The 23619-nt window shown below is 52.8% G+C and overlaps 2 protein-coding genes across 2 annotated transcripts in view; both read right to left on the reverse strand.

Moving 5' to 3' along the window:
• Window positions 1–10979, reverse strand: part of CHAT (choline O-acetyltransferase) — a 48744-nt gene extending 37765 nt beyond the window's left edge. Inside the window, exons 1-4 of the mRNA XM_018042628.1 lie at window positions 10805–10979; window positions 4903–5005; window positions 1981–2172; window positions 1248–1366 (exon numbers count right to left, since the gene is read on the reverse strand). Of these exons, the coding sequence (XP_017898117.1) occupies window positions 1248–1366; window positions 1981–2172; window positions 4903–4968 (377 nt within the window). The 5' untranslated portion in view covers window positions 4969–5005; window positions 10805–10979. The remainder of the gene's footprint in view (window positions 1–1247; window positions 1367–1980; window positions 2173–4902; window positions 5006–10804) is intronic.
• SLC18A3 (solute carrier family 18 member A3) lies at window positions 12978–14734 on the reverse strand. Its single transcript, XM_013975731.2, has one exon. It carries the CDS (start codon window positions 14550–14552, stop codon window positions 12978–12980), a length of 1575 nt encoding a protein of 524 aa, XP_013831185.2. The 5' UTR covers window positions 14553–14734.

Below are 23619 nucleotides of genomic sequence, written 5' to 3' on the forward strand. Positions count from 1 at the left end.
CATACTCATGGACCACCCACCAGATGACTGGCCTTAACGGTGCAATAAGCAGATAGGGTTCCTGCTGCTCCATCCCTACCCCCAGGCTGTCAGTTTCCTTCACAAACCTGAGACTAAAAATGCTCCTGAGGAGAGGAAACTGGAAGGTGAATGAGAGGAGGAGGAGGGAGAGGAAGCCAGGAGAGGCCGCAGAGCAGGCAGGAGGAGGTGTTAGGGGCCGTGTTCTTCCGGGGGAATGCCTGTGCTGGGCCTGGACTGGGCCCAAACCCAGGCTTCTGGGAGGTGCTGTCCGCAGAAAAAGGCACCAGAAAACCTTCCCATGGGACCCTGTCATCTTAACTACTCATGGACGGAGAGCCTGGCTTAATCGCATCAGGAGGAAAACACTCCCCTTCAATGCAGTTTTGGGGACTGCATCCAGAAGTCCACATACTTCCTCTGCCCAGGGAATGCCCAGCTGTAGGGGAAGGGGGAAGGCTGCCCACCCCCGCCCCCTCCAGCCAGCAGGTTGATTGGGCTGGCTGAAGAAGGAGGGGGCGGGGGTCTTCCAGCCTGGATCAGAGGCCAAGGTGGACCCTGCCTCATGGTTTTATTTCCTCCCTCTGAACTGTCCCCACGCTGCGCCACATTTTGGTCTTGAGGCCAGAGACCTGGGTTTGGCTCTTCGAGACCCTCCGCCCTGCTCCTCTCCTGCGTAAATGGCCCCTCTGTTGCAGTCATCAGCGCACCCAGAGGCCGTTCCAGCGGCTCAGTGAGCTCTGAAATTGCAGCAGATGGCAGAGACTCTGGTGGCGGCTGGCGGGAAGGAGCCATTCCCACTCCCCGGGAGCCTCTGCTCAGAGCTGGGCGCTGCAGGGAGCAGAGGCCTCTGAATCAGCCTGGGGCCGCGCATCCCAGTGGCAAGCCCCAACTTCAAGCACCAGTGGGATCAGAGGCTGCAGGTTTCCTCCCAGGACCTCAGCCAGGCCTGACTGCCGTGGGGGCACCTGGGGCCCATGACCTCCCCACCCCACCCCACTCCACCCCAAATAGATATACCTGAGGAAGACCTTGTGTTTGTTACCCACGTGCCCCTCACCTACCCTTCCTCTGACCCCTTGGCCTGGATGGCCACTGTCTCAGGGCCATTTGGCCTCAGAAAGCTCAGCCAAGGCACGAGCTTCAGCCTCTCCTTCCTAGGGGTGCGGCCAGGCCCCCTCCTCCAGGCGGACTCCCAAGCTATGAGCCTGGGAGCCCGGTGTCCTCACCTTAACTGGTCATTGGTGTCTTGGAAATGCTGCCGGGCAAAGATCACAGCTGGGCTGGAGTTGACAGGCAGGGCCAGGCGATTGTTGAGATACATGTCGTTCAGCCAGTACTCGGACACCTGCCAAGGAGGGTGCCATTACCCGCAGTGGCCACACACACCCTGCCTGGGGAACACATCACCCCCACCTTGGCATCCCGGAAGCGACATGGGGACCCTTCACGAGATCATGTACTTTGTTTCATTCATTCATTCCACAAGCATACACTAAGCCCCAGTTATGGGCTGGAGCTTGTGGCTCCCTGAGCCACCCGCCTGCCCCTCAGCTCCACCCAACGCTTCCCCTTTCTTCCACCTCACTGTTCATCCTGCGTGAGGGCCGCTTCATCCATGTCCCCTGCCCAATCCTACGAGTGTCTCAGTCCTGCCCTTCATCCCTCTCCCCTGACTTCATGCTACCCCCGGCTGCTCCCAACCCTGTTACTCACCTGCCCCCATCTGCCCGCCATCTCTGTACCCTGTCTCTCCCCATGACCCCATCTCCATCGGCACCTGTCCCCTCTCAGCCTCTCACCCTTGCCCCTCACTACCCCTCTGGGTCTCCCCCATGCCTGTCCCTCCCTCTGCCCCGCCTTTGTCGCCTGCCTGCCCTTTATCCAAACCCCTCCATCTTCTCATCTAGCTTCTGCCCTTTGCTCCAGGGGCTCCTCGTCTGCTGCCCCAGCAGCTCTTACCCAGTTGGCAGTCTTCTCCTGCCGTTCCAGCAGCTTCTGCTGCAGGGTCTCGCCGAGGCCGCCAGGGGCCCCAAACTGCTGCACGATGGCCTGGCTCCTCCTGAACTGCTCCTGGGGCACCAGGTGCTGCACGCACCGCAGGTAGGTGGCCAGGGTCTGCTGCAGCGGGGGCACAGGGAGTTTGGGCAGCCCCTGGAAGATAAGGTTCGCCGGTTCTTGTGCCTGTCCTTATGTGTGGGCCCTGTCTGTCCCCAGATTGATCCCCTGTGTCTGCCTCCGTCTGTCCCATCCCTGTTCCCTACCCTGGGACGTGTCTGTTTCTAGAGCTCAGCTCAGCAGAGCTGTGAACTGAGGAGGCACCTGTTTGCTTTGTCCCACACCTCAGCCCTGCCCCGAGCAGGGGACCAAGTGCAGAGAAAAAGACCTTGATGCCGATACCAGACAGAACAAACTGCGGCCCATCCGTGTGACCTCTGGCAAGTCACCCCCACCTCTGTGCCTCAGCTTCCTCCCCTGTAAAACGGAAGTAAGAAGCTCTACTTCTTATAAGATCAAAGTGATCATGGAAGTGAAAGTGCTTATAAACCATTAAGAATGAGTCTACAACCTGTTACTGATACTGACTGCTGGCCACTCTTAGTTTAGGAGCTGTTCCCAGCTGGGGCTCCACAATCCAATTGATCTCTGGACCCAAAGGGTGTGACTCTAATGGAGGGGTTTGGACAGGTGAAAGATGGAGGGAGGAATAGTTCACCGCCTGCCCTAATGACCAGAATTCTGCAAGATACTCCGATATTCATGATATGGGAGGCTGACTCGTGTACTCCTTATTAAATCCCTCCCTGTTATGAAACACAGGGAGGGGCATTTAGCTCCATGCGGGACAGGGATGGGGGACGATTAAGTTCTTCCACTCTTAATCTCTCCAAGCTTCAGCTTCCTTATCCATAGGACTTAAACAACAATCCCTAGCTGAGAGGGGCACAGGTAAATAAGAGAAACAACTGTCCCCAAATAGGCACATCATAAAGCGTCATGATGGGACCATCCTTACACCTCCCAAGGGATTGCTGAGAGGAAACCCATAGCTCCTGGGGTCCCAAAGCATCTCGAGAATCTCAGAGGAATTCCCCACCCACGTCCTCCTGATGTGAGTTTCCCAGTTAACAAGCTCTATCACTGCGGGATCTTGTGTGTTCAACAGGGCTGTGGCTTAGCCTGGGCAGGGATTTTTGTCCAGTTTTCAGGTGAGGAAACTGAGGGCCCAAGAGCGAAGAGACTATTCCAAAGTCATCCGGCCGTTCAATGGCAGAGTCAGCACCTGAAATAGCCCCTGCCCCCGCCCCTCCCGCTCCCTCCCACTCGGTCTTTCTCATTCTTGCTTCCTTTTCCATCCACCCTTCTCCTTCTCCCTCACTTAGCTGGTCACAATGAGAAGCCAGGATTTTTCGTATTACTCACTAAACTTTACAAAGCCGGCAAAAAGCAGACAGCCTTCTTTCAGGGCTTTCTCCTCGGTGGGGCGGTAAAGGGAGTGAGTTTTCTACCCCAGCCGGGCTGCGGGGTGAAGCGGGTCCCCTGAGTATTTGCCTGTGCCCTGCTCTGTTGCAGGGACTGAAGCGAGCCCCCCGCCCCTGGAGAGTGAGTGAGCTGGAGGGCATGCCCGGATGAGAGAAGGGGACCCGCCTGTCTGAGCCTGCTCCTCCAGAGCTCACTGCCCTAGCGGGAGGGAGAAGGGCGTCACTGCCAACTATGGGCTGCTCCTGCTGCCCTGGGGAACACTCGAGGATGGGTCTGGGCAGCATTCTAGGTGGCCCAGCCCACTCCCAGAGAGCCAGGTCCAGCCTCCCTGCCCTCTTCTCTCTCCTGGGGTCTTGGGGATCCGTGTGGCGGGTGAGTGGGGAAACGTGTACAGAAAGCCCAGTCCAGCTGGTGACTTGTCCAAGAGTGACTGCAGGTCTGGTTGGAGCCACGCTTCTTCAGGGCTGTGACAGGGACTCCGCCTGGGTCATGGGGGATCAGTGATGCGGAAGAGGAATGAAGCAGGAACTCTCTGCTGAAATGTCTCAGCCCCTCAGGGTTCTTCGCAGACTCTCATGGATTTCTGACTTTGCCTGGGTACAGAGACAGGGGCTTGTACAAATTTGGGTCCTGGGATCTTAGGTCAATAAACATTTCTGGGCAATTTATATGAGCCAGGTCCTGGGCTGAGCTCAAGAGACAATGGGGAGACAGAGCCTGCTCTCAAGGCAGCTGCAGTCCAAAGGGAGAGACGACAACAGAAGTGTCTGTCAGACTGTCTGTCTAGACAACGTGGTGAGCAACTTCACAGAGAGAAGCCAGAAAGTTCTGATCAAGTTTTCAAATGAAGCCCTGGGGTGCAGGTTGGGGTAAAGAGGTGTCAAGAAGACAGCTGTGGCACACTCACTTTGGAAGGTGAGTATGATACGGAAGGAGGATGCCTGCCCAGGGAAGGACGGCAGTGTCTCAAGCTGGTGGGGAAGTTGGAGCCTTCAGGCTCCGGGGGCTGCGATGTGGCAAGGCTTAGAGCGGGGAATTCAGGCTCATCCTCAGGCAATCCCACTGGGCTCAAAGCCACTGGAAGCAGAACTTGCAGAGGGGGAGGCTCCGGGAGAAAAGAGAGTACTGGGCCCAGACCAAGGACTCTCCCTGGCTTTGGGGTTAGAAAGTGTAGCTGTCAGCATTCCCTCGGTATTCCCTGAAGACACTCCCAGCTCCGCCAGGCCCTCCCAGGCTCCTCAGCAAACTAGAGGCAGGGTTACAGCTGGCATTCATGCCCAGGAGAGCACAGGGCTAGGGGCCAGGCAAGATTCGGAGGCCAGCCCCACTTAGTACTGTTCTGGAACAAGGGCTTGGGGATGGGGAGCAGGGATGAGAGAGGGGGCTCGAAACATCACTTACAGGCTCCTCCTCACTGCCCGGACTTTTTGCTGCCATCTTCGGGGGAGCTTTTTCACAGATGGGCATCTTGGTGACTTCTGATTGTGGACACAGAGGTGTGGACCTGGGGACCAAGAAGCAGACAGACATCAACACAACAGCCACCTAGACCTGCCGCAGCACCCTTCACCTCCCACAGCCTGTCACCCTGCCCCTGTTCTGACCAGAAGGGTTCCCTGCGCCTGGGATGACCAGTCCCCCTGACCACAGCATCCTCTCTGCAGCTGCAAACAGGAGAGGGTGGGTCCTGAAGTGAGTCTCCGGCTGGCCCTGCTCCACAAGACTGCGGTCATCCAGCCTCGACCTACCAGCCCAGAGCAGCTCGGAAGGCAGCCGGGCTGGGCAAACCGACTCCAAATGCATAGGGGCCGCTGGCAGAGCCCTCGTGCTGCCTCGGCCTGCGCTGCGCAGGCTAAAGCCTCTCTTTCCCACTGACTGCGAGCTTCTCCAGCTAAGACTGCACCTGTCATGTTCAGTTCCTCACCTCTGGGCCCTAGCCTGTGCCTGGCAAGAAGTAAAATCAGTGTTGGGTGGCTAAGCGCAAGGAATGCACAGGCCCATGACTGGATACAAGGTCCTCTAAGTCTCTGGACTGATCGCAGACTGGCCTGTGGCCGAGGCAGGGAGGACCCTGCTGGATGGGTTGTGACAGGCAGTCTCGAGGCTGCTGGCTCCCAGTGTAGGTGGCGTGAGAATGCTGCGGGAGACGGTACAGGGAAGCTGGGCAGCCCAGGCCCTAGGCGCCACCTGACCCGGCCTAGGAAGAGATGGATTGATTGTGAGGGTGCAGTAGAAGTGAGCCAGGCCAAGAGGGGTAAAAGCTTGTTTTTAAGGCTAGTGGGGCCCAACCTCTACCCCTAAGCATAAGTTTGAATCACCATGAGCTCCCACCCGTGGCTTCCAATCATCCATCCCCTATTATCTCCCAAGAGCCTAGATCTAAGGCTTAGCCCATTCTACCCTCAGGCAGGCAAGGTGGCGGAGGGGGTGTTGGGTGCAAGGCACAGTTAACTCAAAGACAGCGCATCCAGAAAGACAGATAATTCTGGCCCGGGGTGGAGGAGCCAGGGCTTGCCTGGCAGCACTGGGCAGAGAAGGTGGAGTCCTTGTGGGTCCCATGCCACCACGCTGGGGACCAGGAGGGCCTTAGACCAGTGAGCGCCCTGGAGCATAGGCCTGTGGCTATGCACTGCAATGCAGAAGCCGAAATATTCAAGGGCGAGTCAACCCTAGTGCCGTGGGAATTCTGAGAGGATGAGGAGGGCAAGGTCAGATTGGTGAGGGCCCTACAGACAGTGAGGCCAATGCCTCTTCATGCAGCAAAAGCCTCCTGTCTCAGTATGTGTCTTTGTCTCTGGATAATATTGCAGAAGTTAATTTGTAATGAGCTCTCAGTTATTCGGCCTAAAGAAGAGTAAGTGCTTACAAATCAAACAGTTCTGAATATAAGAAAAATTAAACGAATTTCAGCTTCACGTGAACTGGGAAATATTCAATATTAAATTAGTACCTAGTATTCATGCTTCAGTTAGTTGATCTAACTAATATAGACATGTCTTAAGAGTCATCAATATAATAATCAGTATAATACCTTCATTGTGCCTAGATTTAATACAAGCTAAATAAGATCCTATTATATCTGTTACACATTTGTCAGCAAGGAAAATAACTCAATGTGAAGAAACTTTTAAGACAAGATAATGTAAATTGGATAAGAGCTTTTGATAAACTCTCTTAAGAATAATTATGCTTTAGGAATGTCTATCTATTTTAGTCCCTCCAGACAGTCAACACCTTGAAATTTTAGAGTTGTGCTAAATTAAGTGATGGAAGTTTGTTGAACAGCTAGTTCACTCCCAAATAAAATAAGACGCTAAAACATTAATTACTGAATACTGTCTTCCTCTTACAGAGAAACGAAAGATGTTTGGACTAATAACGAATATGTTTGGTGCCACCCTGAGACTGTCTCTATAAGAAAGTAAATATGCTCAGAAATTATGACTGGTATTCACGCTCACGAACCTATAGAATGCTAATATAAAGGACAGTCCATGGTTGCTTAAGGAGGGTGGACGTGAGTTTTCAGGGAAGAAGGCAGGAGAAATGGAGTTGCATTTCATTAAGGGAAAAGGAATTAGGTCTGACCCACAGGTTTGGGATGAGCAAATTAAGTGATGGCTACATAAAATTAGGAAGGTTTGTGGCAAGTGGACCCTGAGAAAATTCAGGGCTGACTCTCCCCTGAATTTTGTGTATGGAACGATTTTCTTAAGATGTTGAACTGCCTCTAATAACAGATTTTAAGTTTCTTTACCTCATAAGGGATCTTCTATTGTAACTTTGGCTAAGTGAATAATTATTGTTTCTCAAGTGACCTATGACCCCATTTGCCTGAGTGTTCTAAACTCTTGATATTTATTGACCAAACTTCCTAAATCAAATTCTAATGAAGTCTTTTTGACCTCTCTCTAACTTTAGGATGCTTCAAAGGGTCCCTGAAACATCCCAAAGAGAGATACTAAACTAACTGTGTTCATTTGGTCTGTCAAATTACATGGGAAGCCTTGTCGAATGGCCAATAAACATTCTTAGGTTATATTGTATGGCGAATGTTACTAATGAAAGTAGTCTAGAAAGTATATAGCTTTCCTAAAATCTGATCTGTTCTGGTAAAACGTCACCAGTCCTAATTCTGGTTATTCTCTTACAGCGCTGTCTGTCAGAGCAGTACCCAACTTTCTGTGTCAATTGCAAGTGATCAGACTCTAAACGTGCCTTCTTAAGCCTGCTGTCATTACTGACAGTTATGATTTCATTCTGGTGCCTTTGCAAAATGCTGCCTCTTCAAAAGGATTAACAGAAAGAACCTTGGAATAAATACAAGTTTCTGGCTTTCAGACTATAATGCTGAACTAGGTGAGAAACTGAAAACCCTAAAGAGAAACCTGATAGCTTCACAATCTGTTAACAAAAATTAGTTACATCAGGATAAGTGAACTGTTGAATATGGCTAGGATGCTTACGGTTTCTGTCTGAAAAATTACAAATTTGAATCTTCATTTTCCAGGTGTAAGGAAAATCTTCCCCTCAAACCAATTAGGACTTAGAGTAATTTGGTAAATTATACTTTTGTAAGCAGAATTGAAACATTTATCTTTTTGCTCTATCTGCTCCCTCCAGAGATTGTAAACTCTTATGTTTCCAGCAACTTTATCAGATAAATTAGGAAAGCTACCTCACCAACAGGTACAAAAATCTCAAGGTATTTGGGGGAGCTTGCTAAGGGAAAAGTTCACCTGGATCTGTAATGTGAAACACGTGATAAACATCTGCCATGACTTTCCTAGCCTGGAGTGGTGTTTTTTTTTTTTTTTTAAAGTTCAATCTGAGACTCCTTATAAAAGTTTCAACAATGCAAAAAATTTTGATCAATTATAGTTATCTAAATATCAGGCCAAGTTTTTTTGAGATCAGACTTATTTTGCAACAGATTAGTCTTAATTTGAATATATGTGGTAGAAATGAAGGTAATTTTAGAGATAAAAAGATTACATTTCAATGAATATTAAATCCCAGTTTTGTTAATGGAGATCTGTATTTACTGACTCACATCTCACACAGTCCCTTGCCTTTATGCCATACTAATGTAAAGTTTAACTGATTTATTAAAAGAAGACTCTAAGTTTTGTTTCTGAAGCTTATCTCAGTAATCTTTGGATGAAGATCAGATGCTCCATATGATCTTGGGGATTATACAAACTGGACACTTTATAAACATATATATACAATACATATTATATATATACGGGATAAGACATACTTTAAAGTACCTTCTCCAGCCTGGATGAAAGGACTTTTTATCAGGTACTCTTCAAGTAGCTCATGTATGGTGAATCTTAAGGTGAACTGACCCTTGGATTACTTCCCACTTCCAAAGTCCCCTATACCAGACTGGTCTATAGAGAGGACTGCTGACCTCAAACTCACCCTAAAACAATGTTCAAATGTTCAAATACTTATACCAGGATGAGAAGAAGACAGCATCAAAAGTAGACAGCTTACCCAAGATGCAGGACCTGATTTGTTTGATCATTTATAATGTTTTCTTGACTTCTTCGACCTTTGCGTATGGACCAAATGTTTTCTATCATGGACACAATCCTATGCTAGTTTTTTTTTTTTTAAATCAGTCTAATTGTTGGGTTGGGGCCAATTATCTGTGTCTAGTACTTTTAGATTACCTAGGTGGATTTCTCTACTCCAAAGCTCTAATTGGACAAGCCTTAAAAAAATTTATTTTAGAGAAAGAAAGTTCAGTCCCATTCAGGCTACTCTTGATATTACTAGGTGGGATCCTCTCACCTAGTCAATTAATAAAACCTGCTCTGGTACTGGCCATAAATATGAATTTTCCTCTAAGTTACTCAAGATCAATCAGAGAAACAAGCACAAATTCAGCCAAGGAATAAAACCTTCCACAATTATGGGATGGATTTATGTGGTTAACACCAGGCTGTGGTCATTTAAGATTTAAGGGGAACCTTTATCTTGGGAACAATTAAATTATACTAAGGATAACCAGCCTAGTAACTAGAAAATCAGGTAAGAGCCTTATGGATAGTGCCAATATATAACATCCTTGAAAGATAAAGATTGGAATAGAACAGACTAAGTTAATTGACCTGAGGATATACTGGACTGCACCTAACGGAAGTTCTTGGTTTAATTCTTGCTCATGACTTTAATAACACTGCTAGCTATGTTATTTGTACTTTGCCTGTATTACAAGATTATTGTTTCTTGCATTACCAAATGTGTCACTGAACCTCCAATAAATATAATGATGACTAGGTGATTTGAAGCAGTTGATCAAACATATAGCTCTATATGCAATCAATGGTTGTAATAACATAACTCTAGATATGGGAAGATATAACAAGAGGGAATTTTTCCTCGACCATAACAGATTGAGTAAGACAGGTTGGTCCAGAGCCCTTTGCTTACTGTTGATAAACCCAGTCCAGTAGCTGCGCATTAAGTGGCTTTTAAGAGAAATCTTCGCCAGACCTAGAAATAGGCCTTCCTAGCACTGTGGGACAAAATGGTCTTGAAAGGTCTCCCAAAGTCTTGTTGAACTTATAACCATGCGCGGGGCCTGTTAACTTCACACTGGCACTTGCCATCCACCTCCACAAAGATTAAATCAAGCGCTGCTGCGGCTGGGGACCTTCAACACCCCCTGAAAGGAGTTCAGGGTGGAGAGCAGAAATGGGGTGGGGGGCCCGGCGCCACAGGTCTGCAGATGAAATGTTTTCAGGAGCTGATTTCATGGGTCTGCTACAGTCGTTCACGTGAAGACTGACCTGGTGACTGGCAGGAAGCTTCCGCAGACTAGCAGAAACCCTCTGGAAAAAGATGTGCTCGATTGCATGTATTCTCCCTTCACCAAAATCACGTATATACTGACCTTCCCCAGCGCCTCTTTGGAGCAGCGTCTCAGAGCTTTCTGAGGTGCTGTCTTACTGCAGCCTTCATTTTACCTCAAATAAAACTTGACTTGCAGCTCTCACTTGCACAACATTTTAAATTCGACATCGTCGTCTAGCCCCCTGTCCTCCTGTCCCCACCCTGAGGGGGGAAACACCAGAGCCAGGGAACCCCGCATCCTCCTGGTTTTCCCCGACGGCGGCTGCCCTGGGGACTGGGGGAACTCCGCAGGTCCTGGGGGTCTCTCCCCCCGGCACAGTCCCTGGACCAAGCCTCCCTCCGATCGTAAGCCCAGATCCCCGCTCCCGCTCCGCGCTCCGGCTCCCCGCTCCCCGCTCCCCGCTCCGTGCTCCCGGAGCCCAGCCCTGCTCACCTGCTCTCCTCCTGCTCTCCTCCTTTCTGCCGCCGCCTCGCCGCACCCAGCAGGACTAGGGGCTAGAATGTGAGCCGGAAGGGATTCCGGGGCGCGTCAGCCGTGCGGGGGTGGGGGCTGCCGCCTGGGTCCGTGGTAGAGCCTCCGACGTCGCCGGGTCCCCAGGCCTCGCGACTGGCTGCGAGCTAGCCGGCCGCGCCAGTCCCCTCCCCGCTTTCACCCTGTGCCTCCTCCCTCCCCTTTCTCGCTTTTCCTCCCTCCCCCAGCCCCACCCCTGCCTCCCTCCCTCTCCATCTTGCGTCCTCCCCCCTCCTCCCGCCTTCCGGGCTCCCACCTCCCAGACCCCAATCCCGTGCTCTGACGGCCTCCCGGATAGAGCTTTCAGAAAGGCACCAGAATCCAGGCCCCAGAAGAGGGGTCCAAACAAGTCTCCGCCGGTGCCCATCGCCCTCAGCTCAGCCTTCCCAGTTCCCTCGCTCCCCGATCCCCTTTATCCTAGCAGTGGCGGGCTGACTCTGCAGAACTCTGGGGAGGGGTGAGTCTGGGTAAATCTGTGCCCTCCCCACCGTCTAGGGCAGGTTCAAACCTTATTACAACTCCTTTTAGGATATAATAGTGATAATAACATTAGTAGGACTACTAATGAATCTGTCCATCGCTGCAGGTCCTCCCCTTTCTATTCCCACTGATCCTGGCTGGTACTATGAGGAATATGGGCGATACACACCTGGGGATGCTCAGAGACACGCAGTCAGAGGCAGACATTTCTCCTAGACAAAGCGTGCCCCCTCCCCTATAGATCTTTACACCGCAGGCACACACAGCAGACCCACAAAGACAGACCCTGCTCAAACACGCGCAGAGCTGGACACGCAGACTTAGAACACACGTGCACACACCAGGCGTGCAGACCCCCACAGACGTTGTCTGACACACAGGCACACCCCCAGCGCGGCAGCCTCTCCACGGCGGAATCCGGGGACTCTGTGGCCTTCAGCAGGCGGCGGGGCCGGGAACGCTGCACACACGCTAGTCTGGGACTCTGGGGACCCACACTCAAGGTGGGGAGACTTTTTGACAGCCCAGGGGGCTTGCTTCTTCTACTCAGGGCCAGGGAGGGTGGAGGTTGGTATCAGCGCACACACTCGCACCCTCTCCAGCTCTGACTCAAGTCTGCACAGCCAGGACCAGTTGACACACCGACAACTGTTCCCCGTATTCCTCGTAGGATGGAGTCTAGCTCTCTAGGGAACACACACACACACACACACACACACACACACACCACGCACAGTTTCCAGATACCGAGCCCTTAAACACACGGCCGGTTTTTCTTCCGCTGCCCGTAACAGCTCGGACCCATTCCCTCTTGGAGCCTGGACGGGACAGGCTGCCAGTCTCAAGGGAAGACCGGCTTGAGCGCCTTAGTGCACAGCTCTGTGGCTGATTCAGGGTGTGTCCTTAAGGGGCGGGACCAGCGCACCCGGAGGGAGCGGCTCCTCTGGCTCCCCGGGGCGGCGCCCTGGAGCGCAGCGCCGGGCTTGGGTTGGGGAGGGGCTGCGGCGGGCTGAGGGCGGCGTGTGCACCACAGTGTTTGTGCGTGAGAGCCCTTGTTGGGTTAGCTTCTTCCGTATCTCCTTTTCCCAGTTGCAAAAGAGCCACGGGCTTCCTGCGTGCCCGCTGGACTGAGACCAGGATTGGGGCTGGAGGCACAGCCCACCCTCCCGTTCTTCCCAGGTCCCTTGCCCGGCCGCCCACCCCCATCAGTAAAGAGACTCGGCCTCGCACAGATATAGTTTATTGAGTCGGCCCGGAGGCACCGTGGTGCAGCGGGCCCGGTTGGCACTGGAAGGAACGAAGGAAGGACAGGCAGAGGCTCGGCTCTACATCGGGGAGACCCGAGGTGGCGGCCAGCGCGCCTCTTCATCTTTTCCCGAAGCACGTCAGTTTTCACGTGCCTAGATGCTCCACGCCGGGTTGGAGGAAAGAAAGGAGGACACAGAAGGGATTCTAGAGAGGGGACTTGGGCCGGGGAAATAGAGACAGCCGAGGGGCTGGGTGCTCGCTGGAGGTGGCAAGCCCTGAGAACGGGCTGCCGCCGAGGAGCCCCCTTGACCCGCGGTGGGGGTGGGTTGGGGAGTAGGAGGGGGGGCCTAGAGGAGGAGCAGGGCCGCTAGCTGCGGGTGTAGTAGTCGTAGTCGCCCTCCTCGCAGGCGTCCAAGGGGCCGGGCGGGCTGCGAGGTGCGGCGCCCCGGTCGGACATGGGGCGCTCCCGCAGGCGCACAGCGTCATACAGACCCTGCGGCGGCTCGTCCAGCAGCACGTCCCTCTCCGAGCGGGAGCGCTTCAGGAGGCCCACGTTGCGCAGCAGCAGCAGGACGGGCGCATAGAGCAGGTTGGCCAGGCCCATGCCAAGGCTAAGCTGTGCAAAGCCAAGCGAGTGCACGATGTGGCCCGCCACGATGGGCCCAAGCGCATAGGCCACGCAGTAGGAGATGTCGGCGATGGCGTAGACGCTGCCATAGACCGAGACGTGGCGCACGTCCACAAGAAAGGCGAGCGTGGGCAGCAGCGCGGTGTCCACCAGCGCAATGCCGAAGCACAGGCCGCAGAGCGAGATCACTAGCGGTGCGAAGGAGCGGCAGGCGGGCACCAGGCACGAGCTGGCGCCGATCACCGCCAGCCCAAAGGCGCCATACAGCCACTGCAGGTGGGGGTAGCGCGCCGCCAGTCGCACGGTGAGGTAGACGCCCAGCACGTGCGGCACGAAGGCCGGCAGCCAGGCTATGCCTGCCTCCCACTCGGATGCTGCCATCGTACGTTCCATCCACGTGGCGATGGTGGGCTCCAGAAAGGCGAGGGGGATGTTGCAGGTGGTGAGCGCGCCCGCCACCACTGCGATGTAGGGGTCCAGCATGAGGCGGTGGATGGGCGTGCCCACAGGCAAGTTGGCTCGCGCCCGCGCCGCGGCCGAGAAGGGCTTGGCCACCACCAGCAGCAATAGGGCGTCGAACAGCGAAACGGCGGCGAGCACCAGGAAGGGCGCTGACTTTCCGGCGAACTCGTGGAGGAACCCTCCGAAGGGCGGCGCCACTAGGCTTCCGAAGCTGATGAAGGCCAGCGCCAGGCCCAGGGCGCGGCTGCGCTCTGGCTCCTCCGGATACTTGTCTGCAATCATGGCGATGCCAGACGTATCCGCGAAGGCCGAGCCGAGCCCCTGCAGGCTGCGTGCAGCGAAGAGCGTCGCGTAGTCCTCCGCGAAGGCAAACATCACCGTAGAGGCGAACAGCACGCCCAGGCCCAGAAGCAGTGGCAAGTCATAGCTCATGCGGTCGATGAAGGTCCCACTCAGGGGGTTCACCAGCAGCTGCAGGATGGCCTTGGAGGCGAACAGCACCCCGATCTTCACGTCCTCGTTGTCCCTGGGGTGTCGGGGCTTCACAATAGGCTTGGCCGGCAGATCAGCCGTCGGGGGCTCCGAGGTGTTGCCCGTGACGGCGCTGGCATTGGTCGGAGTGGGCGGCGTGGGGCTGGAGGTCAGGGTGGGCTTCTCGCCGGCCGGGTGCACGTAGTAGGGCACGATGGGCACGATGACCATGTACAGCATATTGTCCAGGAACAGCGCCACGCACACGATGACCAGCACCAAACGCCGCTGCCGCCGGGGGTCTTGCAGCGCCGCGCCCACCGCCTCCGACAGCTTGCTGGCTGCCGCCGGGGCCCGACCCGCCGGGGCCTCCGGTTCCATCACCCCTCCCCGCCGCTCTTCCGAGGACGCTGCCGCCGGGGTCGGGCGCGGGCGCCCTGCAGTGCAGAGACGAAGGCGCGGGACTTCGGGGGACCCTGAGCGCCAGAAAAGGCAGGGACCCTCCCTACACGGCGAGGCGCCGCCGCTGTCCGGAACCGAGCCCCGAACCCGCCGCCGCTGCGCTCAGGGTTAGTCAGGAAAGGAGGGCTGGCCCAGGGGCCGGGGCCGGAGACTCAGCGCGCTGAGCCTCGCGCGCGCCGGGAGCCGCCCCCGCAGCGCCGAGAGGCCGCCGGTGCCGGCCGAGGGGCATACTGCTGCCGCCAGCCCGCCGGCTTGCTCGCCCCGCCGCTCTCCCCTCCCCTCGCGTCGGCTCCTGCCTCCTCCTCCGCTGCCTACTCTTTTTTTCCCTTTACACTCGGGGCTGTGACGCGGCGAGTCTCGGCCCCCGAGTGGTGCCCGGGCCACTCGCGTCGCTCATGCTAATGCGGCGTCGGCGGGCGGGGGCGGGGGCGGGGCGCTGCCCGGAGGGGGTTCCCTCCCCAGACGCGCCCAGGCTGGAAGCCCCGGGAGGGGGTCTCGGTGTGCAGAGTCCTGGCCAAGCCCCTGGGGATGGGTGCGCCGCGCGACAAGCGGGCTTTCGGCCCCAGCGGTTCCAGGACTCGTGGGGCCCGCGTGCGGTCTCTCCTCGCGGAAAGGGGCGCACAGCTACCGCTCCCCCCGGCCAGGGGGGCGAGTGGGGAGCGAGGGGCTCCAGGTCTCCTCCTCAGGCTGCATCCCGGCGCGCAGCGGGTAAGGAGTCCCCGAGGTGAGCCGCGGCTTCACCCATCTGTCCTCTCAGCTGGCCTGCGGGGCGGGAGCTGGAGGGGCGCCGACGACAGGCTCCCCCAACCATTTCTCTGGCTCCGCCCCCCGGCCCCTTCCAAGCCGGGAAGGGAGGCTCAGAGATTGCTGGACCGGGTTCAGACCGACCGGCCCTTCGGGAGAATGCCACAGCAGAGAATTCCGACCGTGAACACCTGGGAACGGAGGGGGAAGTCGCCTTGTCCCCACCCGAGGTCCTCAGGATCAGCTCTGCCCGCCCACCCTCCCGCCTCCCTCACCACCCTCTCCTCGCCGGTGCTCCCCCTTCCGTTTTAGCTGCCTGGGTCCCCCAGCTCCGCCTCTTCTCCCTTCCCTCCTCCGCACGCCCTCCTAGTTCTCACTCCTCCCAGGATGGCTCCGCACTACACCAAGGCCTCCCTCCGCTCCAGCGAGGTCCCGCCCCCTTTCCAGCCCCACCCCCACCCCCATCTCTAGAGCTGCCTCCAAGTCCCGGGTGGGCTCAGGGAGTGATGCAGCCATGGGCTACCCTTGGAACTGTAAGAGGCCCCGCCGCAGCCACTTTCCAGGCAGGAGCCACCAGTTTTGCTCTCAGCAGAGGCTCAAGCGGGGAGCTCATCTTAAGAGGGCCACACCCACTGAGACACCCAGTTCTCAGCACACAAGGTGAGCAGCCCTGAGTGTGCGCTGGGCCTAGTGCGTCCCCAGCGTTGACCGTGGATGGCACATGGAGTCCGTGTTCTGGCCTGCGGACTGCCCGGGAGAGAGGCTCTGAGGCAGTGGAGGCAGGGAGATTTGTGCTGTTGAGATTACAGTTTGTCTTATTCTTCCAGAGTCAGAGAGAATTCTTCCCATCCTTCTGGCCTCAAAAACAAACTACAATTAGGTTCAGCTTCTTCCCTAATGGTGCTCCCCACCCCAAGGAGACATCAGGATGCAGTGGAAAGAACTTGAGGCAAAGAGGTCTGAGATGGTTCTTGGCTCTGCCGCATACTACTTAGGATGTCTAGAGGGAAAGGGGGAAACCACTTCCCCTCTTCGTCCCTCAGTTTCTTTATCTGTGAAATGGATGATAGTTCCTACTGCTTAGGATGCTTGGGACATAGTAATGTAAGTGCTTGCTGCGGTTATTATTATCGTCTGCAAAATGTGTTGTTTTACCTTGTTTTACAGATGTGGGTCTTGCGAAGAGCAGATGAAAGTCTCAGGGGGTATCCCTGGCTTCCTAGCTAGTCCCTCTGGTTAAGTTGTCCAGGCTGGTGGGAGGCCCAGAAGGCACTGGAAAACTAACTTCTCTTCCTGAGACAGCTATGGAGATGGGTGATGGAGACCAGCACACCAGGGTGAGAACTTGCCACCTGTCACCCAGTCTCTTCATTCACCCCAGGGAAGGAGAAGAAATTCTTCCATTTAAGGAGCTGCTGACACCGGCTCTGAAGTGTCCAAACTGTCCTTGGCTGAGGGAGGGAAAAAGTTCCAGGATGGATACAGGCCCGCCTCTGGATGATCTTGGGCAAGTCACAGCCTCTCTCTGGGCCCCAGCCTTGGTCTCTGTTAAGTAAGGGGTTTGGGGACTCCTAACTTGCCACAGCCTTCAGGGTCAAATGGGTGCTATAGAAGGGCTCTGTTGCATGATATAATTATTTTACATTTTATTTGAAGGCCATAAGTCAATACATACCCTCTCCAGCTCCTTGCAGTCTCTCTCCAGTTGGCTTCACAAATATATGTCACCTGCTTCGTGCTCTCTGGCTCATTTGAGTTTAAGATCTCTAGTTCCTTCTGACTTTCCCATTATGAGGCTTTTAAAGGGAGAACCTACTGAGCAATTATTATTTATATTGTTTGCTTTATGTGATTTGAAAAAGGGAGCTTGAAATTTAAGGCGGACGTTTTCTGTTTCATGGCTAAAGAACAGTGAAATCTTGGAGAAGGGTGACTTTCCCAGGGCTTTCAAGATGCAGATCCCTCCTGGCCCATAGAATTCATGACTATTCCTGAGCATGATGGCAAGTTACCTCTGGGCTCATGCGAAATTCTCCAGTCCCCCTTTCCTCTAAGACAGGAAACAGGCTCACTTATTAAGCACATCTCTGTGCCAGACGTGTTGTGTATGTTATTTTATTTAACTCTTACTCAGCCCTGGTTCAGTGTGGGTGCTGTTGCGCCTGTCTTATTGATGAGGACGTTGGGCTTGGCGAAGCTGGACCACGTGCCTGAGAGTCCAGCAGCAGAGCCTGGATTAAACTGGGGCCATGGGACCAGTCTTCTGATCCTCATGCTGCTTCCAAAGCGCCTCTGCTGCTCGTTCTGCAAGGCAAACACACTCTCCCTGGCAACGCCAAGGAGAGGGGCAGATGAAGATCCATGGAAGGAAGAGGGAAGCTCCTTAAGGAAATTCCAGGGACACCAAACTCCCTCACCCAGCTTCCAGCTTAGAAGGGCTCCCCACCCATGTATCAGCAGCCCCAAGGACTAGGATGGAGGAGTTAGCAGGGAGGCCAAGACACCTTGCCTCAGCAAAAGGCTGAGGTTTGGCAGGAAGGGAGTAATCTCCATTCTGGCCCTGGCCTGCAGGGAGCTGTCCAGGGTGCTGGTGCTAGCTTTCCAATTTGCCAACCAGCCTCCCACGATGGCCCCAGCCCTCCATCTTCCTGCACCTGTGGCTGCTTCTTCGCTAGAACTCTTGATAAATTCCTTCCCAGAGACTCCTTTATCTGAGCATAATTTGCAGTCGAAAGGGAACTTCCTATCCAGTTCTGTAGGAGAAAATGGAAGCATTTCCCCCCCTCTTTTTTCTCAACCAGATATAGTAACTGTTGCTACAGAGTACATATCTGGTACTTGATATATAAGTGGAATGAGTAAAGGAAGGAACTTACTTATAAGATACATAAATGTGTTTATATAGTGCTAGGGCGCTGTTTCAAGCATTTTACAAACATTAATTCATTTAATCTTTTTTAATCAACCTTCATAAAAAGGTAGGGACACCAAGATATAGAAATTCATCACAGCCAGAAAGCTCAGAAGTTGTGAAGACAGAATTCAAATGCAGGCTACGCCAGCATCCAGCTCTCAGCAACCATGCTGTCCTGCTCCAGGATGAATGAAGATTATGAGATGGCCTAGCTCAATGCGTGACACTTAGTGGGAGCTTAATTATTGTTGCTTTGCATGGACTGGTGACTTCTTACTGACAATCTTTCTTCTCATTTTATCCATTGTTTATAGTTGTGACCTCATTCTGCTAGGAAAAAGAGTCCTTTCCACTCTGTCCCAGAGCCATAGTGGGGCTTGTTGGGGACTTGGGGGTCTTGGAATATGGCAGCTTGGGAGAGAGTGAAAGGAAAGCCATCATGCGCCTGTGCCCAGGTGATGTCTGGTGTGTGTGTGTGTCTGTGTGTGTGTTTGGGTCAGGGGAGTCCTGAGGGAACTATGTGTGGAGGGTGTCGCTTTGGAGGCAGGCATCATCCATCCGGGACTCTTTTCTGAGAAGGTCATGGACCAAGTCACCTCCAGGGCCTTGCCATTTGTTGCTTCATGGAGACCTCTGTTCCAGGAGATGTGGGAAAGCAGGTTGATGGTGGAGGCAGCGTGTGGGCGGGGCACCTGCTCCTGATTTCTTATTTCTTTGTCTCCCAGAAAGCACTTAAGTGCCGGCTTAGTTCCAGTGATGCTCCTGAGCTCTCTGGATTCCAGTACGGGGAGTGGGGGTGCAGTTTACCCTGCCCTCGCTATCCCCTCCGCCCTCGCTATCCCCTCCGCCCTCGCTATCCCCTCCGCCCTCGCTATCCCCTCCGCCCTCGCTATCCCCTCCGCCCTCGCTATCCCCTCCCTTGTGTGCTTCCTCAGGAGGGCCTCAGGGCCTCAGCATCACTTAATTAATTTAGGCTTCCCTAGCCACATATTTTCAGATTCAAAGGAACACAGCGGCCCTGTCAGCCTTTCCCGGAAGCCTGTGAGTCTGGTGGCTGGAAGCCAGAAGGACTACGTGCCCGCCTGCCCCTGGCCAGCCCGTCCTTAGGGGCCAGGCCTGCCTGTGCACAGCATAGCTAGGCTCCAATGGGAAAAGAAAGGGGTTGTAGCTCCTGCACTGTGTGTGGGACTCGTAACTCCTCCGTACAGCTCCCAGAGAGAGGGCTGCTCCGGCCTGCTTTCCTGTAAGTCACTGAGTGGAAGCAGAGCCTCAAAATCCCCTTTGTCTCTGCCCCTTCCACTCAGTTCTCACCCCAATCCGATGAGTCTCAGGTTCATCTCTCTCCTCCATCAAGACCACCCCTTCTGGCCCTGACACCATATCTTCTCCTGCACTGGGGCAGTCAGCTACCTTCTGACCTGTCCCTTCCCTCCTAACCTGGCCAACTCACTCCTGCATGGATGCCAAACTTCTTTTCTCTGTAAAGTTTCCGGTACATTCTCAGGGACCAGCAGATCTTGCAGGGGCCCTTGCTGCCCAGGACTACAGTCCAGCTTCTTCTCCCAGCCTCGTGACTTTCCACCACGTTCCCCCAAGCTCCTGTTCTTCCTGTCTTCCCTAATGGCCACAGGAGCTCCCACCTCTGCACTTTGAACTGGACGTTCTCTTGGTCCATGCCCAGCTTTGCCTCTCGTCCATTTTTATACTTCCCTGATTCCTGAATTGATGTGAATAACCTCTTTTTTCTCTCACCTTGAATTCTGTTGTGTCTTCTACTCCTCTTCATGAATTTATCACGCATGGTGTTGGACTTCTTCCCCAACATGAAGGCGAGATCTCAGTCTGGGTATCTAATAAGAAGATTCTGCTTTGTGCGCATTCAGCAGAGTGCTGGTCATAGGACTTTGCATAGGAACTGATGTATCAGTGGTTTATTGATCCATCTCTACATGTATTAAAATGAAAATTAATCACATAAATAGTATATAAATAGAAATTGCTTGTAGAGATGGCTCACAGAAACTAGGGCATTGTAAATGTTTCCTTCTGGCTCCCAACCCTGGTTTGTTCTATTACCTCACAGATACTACCACTGTTACTCTTTTTAATATGTATTTTCCAAGCCCTTTCTAAACCCTTTCTATACATATGCATGAATGCATATAAAATGTAATATAAACAGCCTCTATATTTAAATAAACATTTTTACATAAATGCTGTTGTATATGTCTCCTTCTGGAGTTCTCTCCTTTTCCGCTCAGCGGTGTGTCCACTTTAGTCTACACAGAAACAGCACAAGTTTCTTAGCTGCTGCACAGTATACACCAGTGTTTACAGCTCTTTCCTTAGGTGGACATTTGGGTTATGTTTAATTTCTACATGTGACAATGTTGTATCGAACCTCCTTGTGTTTCTATTGGAGGTGCTTTCCCCAGAGGTAAAACAACTTGGTAGATATGAACAATCTGTGTGCTTTTTAGATTTGAAAAGAAATTTCCAAATTGCCCCCCAAAATGACTGTGGAAGTGTAACCCTCGCAAAGCAGCAGACACGGTCCTCAACACCCTTGCTAACAGTTGCTCCTTTCTTGCTCCCTTTTGTCAGTCTCATGGGAGATGAAAGTGGTGCTCCTTATTGTTTTAGTTGTATAATTGTTTTAACTGGCATCTTTCCGTGCGTTTGCTGAGCATTTGGATTTTCTTTCTTTGTAAATTTCCTGTTACTTTTCTTCCCCATCTATTAGACTCCTCATCTTTTTCCTTCCTGAGCTGTAGTAGTTCTGATTAAGTAGAACATCATCATTCAATAGAATAGCCTCATTAAATAATAAATCTTTATTCTGGACAGGTCCATTGTGGCTATAGCTGATACTACTTCTTCACTACTAGAAATTATCAGTTGTAGTTGTTGGGCAGGATAAATCAGAGTGGGCATGGCAAAGCTACCTCACCAATTAAAACCCTTCATGGCAACTTCATCTTAATGAGAAAGAGTCCAAATTGTTTAGCTTGACATGAAAGGTCCTCTATAATTCATCTGCCTCTGTGGTCTCAATATGATGCCTAGGTTTGATTCCTTATTCCGTCACCTATCTAACCTTAAGTGAAGTGAAGTGAAGTCACTCAGTTGTGTCCGACTCTTTGCGACCCCATGGACTTAGCCTACTGGGCTCCATTGTCCATGGGATTTTCCAGGCAAGAATACCGGAGTGGGTTGCCATTTATTTACTTAAATGCTCTGGATCTAGTTTCCATCATTTAAAAATCTGTACAGAGTTGTCTCTCCTCTGCCAGTTCCTAACCTCTAACCTTGTGCAAATTGTTTAACCTCTCCAGACCTTACTCACACCTCTGTAAAATGGGTGCGTTGACAATGCCTCACAGGGTTTTGTGTTCTTGGAATGAGATTCCTTGTGAATTAAATTGATGCTGTTGTTATTTATACGTCTCCCTAGCTTCCTAGATGACTTCTACTCATCTTTTATGATCAAAATCAAGCCTCTTTGTCCCACCTTCCAAACAAAGCTGATTTCTTCTTCCCTTGGGCCAGTATTAGGTTTCTATCACTGTTTCTGTCATGTTGTGTCAGGAGGATGTGTTCCCGTGTCTGTTTCCTCTACCAGGGTGTGGGTCCTTGTGGAATGAGTCTGAGGCGGCTGGGTTGTGCTTAGCACCTGTACACAACACCCCCAGGAGATGACTGTGCAGTGGAAGAATAAAACTGTTTATCACTTTTGAAAAATGATAGACTTTCTCATTGTGCCAAAATTCTGTTGAGCCTGGAATGGATAGAGGGACACTTAGAGAAAAGCTTAAGTGTTCCTGAAAAATACTCCAGATATACCCTGGGGAAAGCCAGGAAACGGATTGGCTTTAAGGCATATTGACAATGTAGCCTCACTGCAAATCTTCCCTGATTGAACAGTCAGGTAGGCAAAAGATATTTAAGGGAAACTCTGTATTTTATATTCTGAGTTGGCTCTGTTGAGAAAACCAGGATCAATGAAGGCTGCGAGTCATCTCTCTTGGTTTTGGAGGCTTGTCTTGATCCAAAAAGGGAGCGTTGATTAGTCAGAATCACTTCCATTGTCAGAGGTGAGATGTGTAGGTTTAAGGCAGAGAAATCTTGGCAATCAGCATGGAGGGAAGGTGGAGGATTACCCTGGAAGGATGTTCCTTGCAGGTGTGTGCTGCACAGGGCCGCAGCCTGCTCGAGTACCCCCAGCACCCAGCACACTCTCTGCACACAGAAAATCTTGGTGAAAACCCAAAGGCGATGCCTGCTGTGGAGCAAGTTGTTCTGAACGGGTATGCAGTGACCATCTTTACAGAGAGCCAGGGAAATCGCCTGTGCTCAGGTAATGTGGCCACACTTGCAAGATCATCTGTCTTAAAGCCTTTGAAAATGGATTCCCCTCTTGGAGACCTCTGGTGTGGATGGTGGGGCCCTCCTCAGGTGAGAGAGCCAGCCACACAAGGCTTGCATACTACATACCCTGAGGCTCCAAGTCACTGGGGAGGGATGGGCCTGAGTTGTGAACAGGGGGCTGGAGAGGGCAGCAGTATTGTAAAATCAGCCCAGTTTTCCTGACTTGTGAGTGGCGAGAAGTTGGTCCTTTCTCAGGCTGCCTGCCAGCACCTTCTCCGGGCATGTCTGGGATGTAAGAGGTCAGCAAGGAGTCCTAGTGTGATCCCTGGCCCAGTGCCAGACACAGTAGAAGGCTTTTACCGTTATTAACTTTCAATATCATAACACCCTTGTGAGCTAAGTGTTCTTCTAGGCCAGCCCCGTTTTATAAATTGGCAATGCAGGGGCTTGAGTAATGTGCCAAGGTCACAAGGCCCCGTCTGACTCATGCGGGTTTATCCATCTGACCATGTGACTTCCATGCTTTTTGGGGGGTGTGGAAATTTTTCTGTGACCTCCAAAGCCCTGCTCGTTCCCCTTGACGTATGTGCAGAGTCGTGGCTACCATCCTCCCCTGGGTGTTGGGGACCAGCCAGCCAGACACAGAGGCTGCCCCTGTCTCCTTCTCCAGACATTCTGACCTCTGGCCTTATTATCTCCTGCTAGGACTGTTGCAGTAGCCCCACAGCAGATCCCTCTCTCTGCAGTATTGCCAGTAGCTCCCGAGCCCCCAAACTGCTCTCGCAGTCAGCTTTTTACAACATGAATCTCCCCTGTCGTAGGCACTCAACAGATGTTTGTTAAATGGGTCATCCTGCTTTAAACTCCTGTTTCCTAGGGCCAAGTTCAAAAGGTGACCTTGACTTTCAAGGCCCTCAGTATGTGACTTCATTTCCTCTTCTTGCTGTTTCTCTTGGCACT

Source organism: Capra hircus, chromosome 28 (assembly GCF_001704415.2).
Source record: "Capra hircus breed San Clemente chromosome 28, ASM170441v1, whole genome shotgun sequence".
Classification (NCBI taxonomy): Eukaryota; Metazoa; Chordata; class Mammalia; order Artiodactyla; family Bovidae; genus Capra; species Capra hircus.